At 65.9% G+C, this 10,509-nt stretch overlaps 1 protein-coding gene across 1 annotated transcript; it reads right to left on the bottom strand.

Annotated features, from left to right (window-relative positions):
• Positions 1-1,360: 1,360 nt before the first annotated feature.
• Positions 1,361-9,219, bottom strand: RHOG (ras homolog family member G). Its single transcript, XM_079314457.1, has 2 exons — positions 9,057-9,219; positions 1,361-2,573 (listed from the first exon to the last, which is right to left on the bottom strand). The coding sequence occupies exon 2, from the start codon at positions 2,542-2,544 to the stop codon at positions 1,969-1,971; it is 576 nt and encodes a 191-aa protein (XP_079170583.1). The 5' UTR covers positions 2,545-2,573; positions 9,057-9,219; the 3' UTR covers positions 1,361-1,968.
• Between the last annotated feature and the right edge of the window lie 1,290 nt (positions 9,220-10,509).

The following is a 10,509-nucleotide window of genomic DNA, read 5'->3' as shown; positions in this document are numbered from 1 at the left end:
GATCCCCACTGCAGGACCAGGACATGGCTGAGGGGATCCCCACGGACAGACCAGGACAGGGCTGTGGGGATCCCCACTGGAGGAGCAGGACATGGCCCTGGGGATCCCCACTGCAGGAGCAGGATTTGGCTGTGGGGATCCCCGCTGCAGGAGCAGGATTTGGCTGTGGGATCCCCACTGGAGGAGCAGGACAGGGCTGTGGGATCCCCACTGCAGGAGCAGGACATGGCTGTGGGATCCCCACTGCAGGAGCAGGATTTGGCTGTGGGATCCCCACTGGAGGAGCAGGACATGGCTGAGGGGATCCCCACGGACAGACCAGGACAGGGCTGTGGGGATCCCCACTGGAGGAGCAGGACATGGCCCTGGGGATCCCCACTGCAGGAGCAGGATTTGGCTGTGGGGATCCCCGCTGCAGGAGCAGGATTTGGCTGTGGGATCCCCACTGCAGGAGCAGGACATGGCCCTGGGGATCCCCACTGCAGGAGCAGGATTTGGCTGTGGGATCCCCACTGGAGGAGCAGGACAGGGCTGTGGGGATCCCCGCTGCAGGAGCAGGATTTGGTGCCGCTGGGAGCCACAAGCCCATGGCTGTGCAGCGGCCCTGGGGCCGTGTCCCCTGGCCCGGGCTCGCAGGGGGGGCTCAGGAGGGGCCGGGCTTTGCCGCTTTGCCCCGAGGCTCCCCGAGGCGGGGCCGGCCGTGCCGGAGCCCCGGCCCCGCTGCCCACGGCCGCCCGGCTCTGGCTGGAAGCGGCAGCGGGAACAAAGGCGGCTTGTGGCGGGCGCCGGGTCTCTGCCCTTCCTGCAGGAAGGGCCCGGGGCCGCACAAGGGGCCCGTGTCCGGATCTGGCCGCTCGCCAGCACGTGCCGGGGGGGCGCTGAGGGGGTGGCGAGAGCGGCTGGGGATGTCACCGTCCCTCGCTGCTGCCATCGCCAGCCAGGGCACATGGGGACCCCCAGGACACCCCTGACATGGGAACACAGGGCTGTGCCCTCCACCTGCCACTCCAGGGGCAGTACTGGGGTTGGGGTGGCTGGGGCTGCCCACGTGGGGACTGACTCGTGTGCCCTTCCTGCAATGTCCCCATTCCCACACAGCGCAATAGCCTCCTGCACTGTGCCCATTGCTGTCCCTTACAATGTCCCCAAGCCCACGGGTGGGAGCTCAGCTGGGCACAGACAGGGTGGGGTCGGGAATGGCCATGGCAGGGACATCCCAAGCTTCCCCTGGCAGCACCATGAGCACCCTCAGCTTGGCCCTGGCCCAGTGACAGTTCACCAGCTCAGGCTGGTGACATCCACATCCCTCCAGGGAGTGTCCCCATGCCCAGGAAAGGTGGGAAAGCACAGGACACAGGGGGCCTGGGCATGTTTTTATTTAAGAATAAGCAACTCTGGGGACAGTTGGTTACGAGCTCCAGCACCAGCCAGGGCAGGAACTCTCTCCTCTGGCCACACTGGCTCTGCTCTCACAGGGCTGGAGGTCCTGTGGGGACCTCTCCCCAAACACCCCCCAGGAGCCCCCGGTGCTGCCACCGGGATCCCAGGGCAGGATGGGGCAGTGGCAGCGAGATGCTCTGGGCTGGGTGAGTGCCAGGGCTGGCACAGAGGGGCTGAGGACCCCCCGTGCCCCAGCTGGTGTGGAGGGTGGAGGTGGCAGGTCCCCATGGAGGACTGGGGGGTGCTCAGGGCTGGAGTGGGGCTGGCCCATCCCGGGCATCCCCTTCTCAGGAAGCGTTGCTGTGCCAGGACCGGAGAGGCGTCACCAAAAGCGCACGCTGACAGCCGGGGCGGGGCAGCCCCAGTGCCCCCGGGGCAGCGGCCAGTTAGTGCAAACAAGGTCTGTATTATTAAAGCTGGAGGCTTCGGGGCGGCCCGGCCCCACCGAGGCTCGGGGCGGAACTGGCGCGGGTGGGGCAGGAGGTGTGGGGCACTGGGGCGGGGCAGGATCGTCTCTCGGCAGCCCCGTCACAAGAGCACACAGGGCTTCTTGGGCTTGGCCGGGGCGGGGTTGAGCACGGCCCTGACGGCCTCGGTGAACACATCCTTGATGCCCTCCTGGTTGAGCGCCGAGCACTCCAGGTACTTGACGGCACGGATCTGCTTGGACAGGCTGATGCCCTGCTGGGTGGTGATGGGCGCCTGGTTCTGCTCCTTGAGCCGCTTCATGGTCTCGGGGTTGTTCCTCAGATCCTTCTTGGTGCCCACGAGCAGGATGGGCACGCTGGGGCAGTGGTGGCACACCTCGGGGTACCACTTGTGCTTGACGTTCTCGTAGGAGGGCGGGCTGGCGATGGAGAAGCAGATGATGAAGACGTTGGTCTGGGGGTAGGAAAGCGTCCGCAGGCGGTCGTACTCCTCCTGGCCGGCCGTGTCCCACAGGTTTAAGTTTATAGTCCTGCCGTCCACCGTGTTCTGGGCGCTGTAGTTGTCGAAGACGGTGGGGATGTACTCCTTGGGGAAGGCGTTGGTGGTGTAGCAGATCAGCAGGCAGGTCTTGCCCACCGCCCCGTCTCCCACCACCACGCACTTGATGCTCTGCATCCCGGCGGTCCTGCTGTCCCTTCAGCACCCTGGGGGAGGAGAAGAGGCTCAGGGAGGGGACACTCCAGGGCTGGGCCACCGTGGTGTCCCCGCTCCGACACCCCGAGGCCGGAGGCTGCGCAGGGGTCACAGGCCCTTGGTTCATCCAGTGCCAGGATGAGCCTCCCAGGCAGGCACATTCCCCTGCCTGCCCTGACCCAGGGACACACCTGTGCCACCATGGCCAGCGTGCATGGGCACCGCACGGTCCCCAGGGTGCTGCAGCCACGGCAGCCAGGCTGTGGCAGCAGCCGTGCCATGCTGTGCCATGCTGTGCCGTGCCTCCAGCCCAGAACGCATGGAGGGCAGCAGGCAGGGAGCAGGGGCACACCTGGGCTGTGGCCATAGTGTCACCATGGGTGCCAGCCCCGCTCCTGCCCCCAGCAGGCAGGATCCCGGCGGGCAGAGCCGCTGGCGCCGTGGCCGCAGTGCAGCCGCTGCCGGGGCCCTGGAGCCAGCGTCCGCTCCAGCTGTGTTTATCCCCAACCCCGCCGCGTTTTCCTTCCTCAGGTTCCCTCTGCAATTCCCATTAAGGGCTGCATCCTGCTCCCATCCCCTTCCTGCTGCCGGCCGAGCCCTGCCCTGCCGAGGCGGGGGCACCCACGGTGCTGGGGTGGGGAGGTGCCCACCCTGGGCAGCCCCTCTCCCACCGCGATCCGGCCATGGGCGGCTGGTGCCCACCCGTGGGATCACAGCGGGAGGACGGAGCCCCGCTCCTGTGCCAGGGACGGGCAGGGAGCAGAGGAGGCGGGCAGAGGAGCCGCAGTGTCCCGGAGTCCCGGGCTGGGGGTCCCCGTTCCCCAGAGCCCCCTGAGCCTGCAGGGCTGGGGAAGGGGGAGGGCAGAGCCCCCGCCCGAGCCCCAGGCAGTCCCTGCCCCCTCGGATGGGGAAGTCGCTCTTCCCCTTCCCGCCCTGACACGCGGCTTCCTGCGGCGCGGGCTGTGCCGTGACCCCCGCCCTGCCTGCCTCTGCCTGATCCCCCGGACGGGTCAGGGCTGCCAGAGCGCCCCGCAGCGCTGGGCCCGCTGCCCCGCTGCAAACTGCCTCCACAGGCAGGGCATCCCCCATCCCTGCGGGAAAACGGGCAGCAGCAAGGCGGGGCCCCATCCCCATCCCCATCCTATCCCATCCCCATCCCCATCCCCATTCCATCTCCATCTCCATCCCATCCCCATCCCATCCCCATCCCATACCATCCCCACCCCACAGGAAGCCCCTTGCAGTTTCCCAGGGGATCACAAACACAGTCCCAGCCTTTGGCCTCCAGTTTGGCAGCAAACACAGCCCAGAGCTTTCCTCACACCAGTTTGCACCAGTTGCTCAGCCCAGGGCAAGTGCAGGCAGTGGGACCCCTGGGCTGCAGCACCCAGAGGGACATGGGGTAGGGTGGTGTGAAAAGGGACAGAGGGGACAGCAGGAGCAGCAGGAGAGTGATGGGGAAAGGACCAGAACCAAGACAGTGGGATCAGGAGGAGCTGGAGCAGGACAATGGGAGAAGGAAGTGGATCAGAGCAAGGAGGGCAGGAGCAGAGGGAGAAGGAGCAGGGTCAGGGTCATGGGACCAGGATCAGGACTGTGGGAGACCAAAGTCCCTCCGTGGCTGCACAGGGACATTCACCTTCCTCAGGGGCTGTAACTGCCACCCACCGGCCCTGTGCCCCTTCTGTCCTTTGCCCAGGGCTCCCAGGGCTGGAGTGGGACACAGCTGCCCCTGTCATCCCAAGACCCCATTTGGTCTGTGTGACTCAGTCTGGGCCCAAAGCAGCCCTGAGCACCAGCCTGGCCCATCAGTGGGACATGGCACACACTGCTCATGCCAATCCCAAACCTTGCACCCCCAAACTGACACCTTGGGATGATCAGGAACCATCCCCATCCCCATCCCAGTGCAAAGGAAACACTCGTGCCCATGAGAGCATCAATCACCACCAGGGAATTGAGGAGGAGGAGGAGGAAAGGAAGAGGAAGAGGAGGAGAAGGAGGGGCTAGAGGCCTGGGGTCACCTGTCCAACACCCAGCACCCGGGGCTGTGGAGCCCCAGGGTGCCCCCAGGTTTGGCACCCACACAGCAATTGTGGGCACACACAGGAGCGATTTGGCTGCTGCCAGCCCGGCACTGCCAGCCCCAGGTACGAGGTGGCACAAGGAGGGGACGGGCCACGCTCACAGACCAAATGTCTCCCTGAGGAGGGGGCTTTGTTAGAGCAGAGCCCCTGCAGCAGCTCCAGGTCTGTCTGGTGCCAGGGAGGGGATGTGGGTGCCAGAGGGCTCTGGCTCTGTCCCAACCAAGGTGTGCAGCCACAGCCACCACATCACAGTCCTGAATGGTCACCACAGCCCCAGCCAAGCCCCTGACCCACACTCATCTTCCACAGGAGCTGTGCCCTCCCTCCTGACCCCTGTGCCCCCATGTCCCCCGGCAGGGACAGGAGCCCTGGCAGGCCTGGACATCCCCCGGGCTCCCGAGGGTCCCGCTGCCCTCCAGGACACTGCTGGGTGCCTTGGCTCTGCTGTGCCCTCCCCGCTGCTGCTGCCGGCACAAGGGCAGCTCTGCTCTCCCAGGAAATCCGCGGCCAGAGCGCATTTAACCCCTTCTGGCCCCCGGCATGCCGTGGGGCAGAGGGGACAGCCCGCGGGGGGACACAGCCCATGGGGGCACCTGCCCCTTCCCATCCCATCCCACCCCCCGGGAGGGGCCCGGGGAAGGAAGGAAGGAAAGGTGGGAGCACGGGGGGCTGCACCGAGCCCGGCACCCCGAGCCGCGCTCCCCACTGCGGGGGCACTGGGATGGCGTTTGGGGTGCCGGGGAGGGGGGACGGCCAGGGGGCTGTGGGTGACACACAGAGCTCCCTCCCTCTCTCCCTGCCTCCCACCGCCACCCCCCGGCACGGGAAAAGCGACTCATCTCTTCAGCAGAAAAGGGAAGCAAAACCCTGTGCCGCGCTCCGGGCCGGGGCAGCCCCCGGGGCTTTCCGCCGGGGAAGCGGAGCAGCAGCCGCCCCCGTCAGCTCCCTGTCCCACGGCCCCAGAGCTGACCCCATCCCCGAACCCACCCTGCATCCCCCCCGGCACCCCCTCCCCGCCGGCACACCCCGCTTCGGCCACCTCGCACCGCCCCGTGCCGCAGCCTGTGCACCGCGCCCTGCCCCGGGGACCCCTCCCGGGGACCCCTCCCCAGCCGCCGGGTCCATCCCGTGCCCAGACCCACCCCAGGCACAGCATCGGCCCCCCAGCCCCGCCGCCAGCTCAGCAGCGCAAAGAGGAAATTAATAAAAGTACTAAAATCCCTACATCCCAAGCAGGGACCCCGTGGGGAGCCCAAGGCCGTGGTGGGCACCCAGAGTCCCCCCAGCTCTGTCCCAGGCCCTGCCGGGGCAGCTAAAATAACCTCCGTGCTGAGTCGGGGGATTTTGATTTCCCTCATTTTCCAGCTGTCGTGACTAATTTCCTCATTTTATTTCCCTGCCAGGCCAGGTCCTGCTCTGCCCTTCGCCCTGGCCATGGCCACTCCCGGCCCCTGGGCTCTGCTCCAGGCACTGGCAAAGCTCTGCTGGAGCCTGGAGCCAGACCCAGGGTGGATGGATGGATGGATGGATGATGGATGGATGGATGATGGATGATGGATGGATGGATGGATGGATGGATGGATGGATGATGGATGGATGGATGGATGGATGGATGGATGGATGGATGGATGGATGGATGGATGATGGATGGATGGATGGATGGATGGATGGATGGATGGATGGATGATGGATGGATGGATGGATGGATGGATGGATGGATGATGGATGGATGGATGATGGATGGATGGATGGATGATGGATGGATGGATGGATGGATGGATGATGGATGGATGGATGGATGGATGGATGGATGGATGGATGGATGGATGGATGGATGATGGATGATGGATGGATGGATGATGGATGGATGATGGATGGATGGATGGATGGATGGATGGATGGATGGATGGATGGATGGATGGATGGATGGATGGATGGATGATGGATGGATGGATGGATGGATGGATGGATGGATGGATGATGGATGGATGATGGATGGATGGATGGATGGATGGATGATGGATGGATGGATTGATGGATGATGGATGGATGATAGATGATGGATGATGGATGGATGGAAGGATGATGGATGGATGGATGGATGGATGATGGATGGATGGTGATGGATGGATGGATGGATGATGGATGATGGATGGATGGATGGATGATGGATGATGGATGGATGATGGATGGATGATGGATGGATGGATGGATGGATGGATGGATGGATGGATGATGGATGGATGATGGATGGATGATGGATGATGGATGGATGATGGATGGATGGATGGATGATGGATGGATGATGGTGGATGGATGGATGGATGGATGGATGATGGATGATGGATGGATGATGGATGATGGATGGATGATGGATGGATAGATGGATGATGGATGGATGGATGATGGATGGATGATGGAATGGAATGGATGGATGGATGGATGGATGGATGGATGATGGATGGATGAGATGGATTGGATGATGGATGATGATGGATGGATGATGGATGGATGATGGATGGATGGATGGATGGATGGATGATGGATGATGATGGATGATGGATGGATGGATGGATGATGGATGGATGGATGATGGATGGATGGATGGATGGATGATGGATGGGATGGATGGATGATGGATGGATGGATGATGGATGATGGATAATGGATCCACAGAGGGATGGAGCCAGGCAGGCCCATCCAGGCTCTGTGGCCTCCAGCAGAGCCACCAGTGGGTCCCAGTGCTGGGTGGCAGCACCGCGCTGCTCTGGCCCCTCTCTGGGCCAAACCAAAGCAAAGCAAACTAAACCAATCCAAAGCAAAGCAAACTAAACCAATCCAAAGCAAACCAATTCAAAGCAAACCAATCCAAACCAATCCAAAGCAAACCAAACCAAACCAATCCAAAGCAAACCAAACCCACTTCCACGCACGAGGGCACAGCCCACCCCTGCACCCACAGCCAGCACTGCCTCGCACCTCCACAACTGCCCACAGATGCTCCCGACACCCACGGCCCTGGTGCCAGACCCCTCCCACCACAGCCTGTCCCATGGACCCCCTCCCACCACAGCCTGTCCCATGGACCCCCTCCCACCACACTCCCACCACAGCCTGTCCCATGGACCCCCTCCCACCACAGCCTGTCCCATGGACCCCCTCCCACCACACTCCCACCACAGCCTGTCCCATGGACCCCCTCCCACCACAGCCTGTCCCATGGACCCCCTCCCACCACACTCCCACCACAGCCTGTCCCATGGACCCCCTCCCACCACAGCCTGTCCCATGGACCCCCTCCCACCACACTCCCACCACAGCCTGTCCCATGGACCCCCTCCCACCACAGCCTGTCCCATGGACCCCCTCCCACCACACTCCCACCACAGCCTGTCTCATGGACCCCCTCCCACCACACTCCCACCACAGCCTGTCCCATGGACCCCTCCCACCACACTCCCACCACAGCCTGTCCCCATAGGCCACAAATGGTACCTCGATACCTCAGTGACTTTTCTTTCCCCCGAGCCAAGCAGAGCAGCCCAGCAGCTCCCAGCCCTGGCACCCATCCACACCCTCAGGCTCTGGGGGACCCACGGGTGTCCCTGCACTGGCTGAGTGACCCAGTGACCCCGGGGGAGACTCCATGACAAGTACCCATGGCAGGCACCCCCGCCACAGGGACAGCCCTGGCACATCCTGGCTGCTGCATGCTGTGACAAGGGGTGCGTGGGGACATCCAGAGGGGGTTAAGGGGTCAGTGCAGGGGGTCAGTGCAGAGGGTCAGTGCAGGGGGGTCAGTCCGGGCCGGGGGTCAGTGCAGGGGGTCCGTGCAGGAGGGTCAGTCCGGGCGGTGCGTGCAGCGCCCTCCGGTGTCAGCGCAGCCCCGGTAGTGCCGGGCCGCGAGCGGGGCGGGGGCGAAGCTGCGGATCCGAGTGGCTCGGGCCGGGCCAGTGCCTGTCCCCGCTCCATCCCGGCCGCTGCCGGCCCCGCTCCGCCCGAAACTCCGCTCGTCCGGCACCCCGGTCTCCCGTTATCCCCGGCTGTCCCTTTATCCCTGACAGTCCCGTTCTCCCCAGGGAGTCCCGTTACTCCCGCTGTCCCGTTCTCCCCAAGCAGTCCCCGTTCTCCCCGGCTGTCTCGTTATCCCCGGCTGTCCCGTTCTCCCCGGCTGTCCCATTATCCCCACTGTCCCGTTATCCCCACTGTCCCGTTATCCCCGCTGTCCCGTTATCCCCACTGTCCCGTTATCCCCGCTGTCCCGCTCGGGCGGGTCCCGCTGCCGCCGCCCCCGCCCTGGCCCCGACAGGCGGCTCCTCCCGGCCCCGGCTCGGAGCCCGGCCCGAGGGACCCCCCCACCCCCGGCGGGACCCCCCGCCCTTCCCGGAGCCCCCGGCCCGCACTCACCCCGAGGCATGGCGGGGCCGGCGCGATAGCGGCAGCGGCAGCAGGACGAAGAGCAGGACGAGGAGGAGGAGGAGGAGGAGGAGGAGGAGGAGGAAGTCTGCGGCCGCCTCCTCCGCCGCCCCGGGCGGTCCCGCGGAGAAACTTCCCCCGCCGCGCCCGGCCCCCCGCGCCCGCCGCTTCCTTCCTCGGGCCCGGCGCGCTCCGCCATCGCCCGGGGTGCGGGCACCGAACGGGGCTGCGGGCACCGGGACGGGCTGCGGGCACCGAACGGGGCTGCGGGCACCGAACGGGCTGCGGGCACCGAACGGGGCTGCGGGCACCGGGACGGGCTGCGGGCACCGAACGGGCTGCGGGCCCCGAACGGGGCTGCGGGCACCGAACGGGCTGCGGGCACCGGGACGGGCTGCGGGCACCGAACGGGCTGCGGGCACCGAACGGGGCGCGGGCACCGAACGGGGCTGCGGGCACCGAACGGGCTGCGGGCACCGAACGGGGCGCGGGCACCGAACGGGGCTGCGGGCACCGAACGGGCTGCGGGCACCGAACGGGCTGCGGGCACCGAACGGGGCTGCGGGCACCGAACGGGCTGCGGGCACCGAACGGGCTGCGGGCACCGGGACGGGCTGCGGGCACCGAACGGGCTGCGGGCCCTGAACGGGCTGCGGGCACCGAACGGGGCTGCGGGCACCGGGACGGGCTGCGGGCACCGAACGGGCTGCGGGCACCGAACGGGGCTGCGGGAACGGGGACGGGCTGCGGGCACCGGGACGGGCTGCGGGAACGGGGACGGGACCCCCCGCGCCCCCCGGGAGCAGCTCCCTGCAGCCCCTGCAGCCCCCGGGCCGGGCGGGAAGCAGGGGCCTGTGGGGTCCTCCGGGAATGCAGGGGGACAGTACCAGGAGCGAGTGGCCCGTCCCCATCCTCATCTCGGGGTCTGCAGCGGTGGGACCCCCGCCCACACCCGGCACCTTCCCCGGGATCGGAAGGGGGACCAGAACCGGCACCCAATGGAGCCTGGGCATCAGCCCGGACACAAACCAGCCCCGTGTCCCCACCGGGCACCGCCGTGGGGCCACCAGGGGCAGCCTGGGACCCCCATCCACAGTGGGTGTGGAACACTGCCTGCGAGAAACCTGCTCCAGGGACGGGGGGACACTGCTCGGAGCACCCCGGGCAGGGAGGGACGGGATTGAGGAGTGGGACACACAGGGTGTGAGGAGTGGGACACACAGTGTGAGGAGTGGGACACACAGGGTGTGAAGAGTGGGACACACAGGGTGTGAGGAGTGGGACACACAGGGGGTGAGGAGTGGGACACACAGGGGGTGAGGAGTGGGACACACAGGGTGTGAGGAGTGGGACACACAGTGTGAGGAGGGGACACACAGGGGGTGAGGAGTGGGACACACAGTGTGAGGAGGGGGACATACAGTGTGAGGAGGGGGACACGCAG

Source organism: Erithacus rubecula, assembly GCF_903797595.1.
Source record: "Erithacus rubecula genome assembly, chromosome: 1".
NCBI classification, from domain to species: Eukaryota; Metazoa; Chordata; class Aves; order Passeriformes; family Muscicapidae; genus Erithacus; species Erithacus rubecula.
This window is presented reverse-complemented; position numbering and strand designations above follow the sequence as displayed.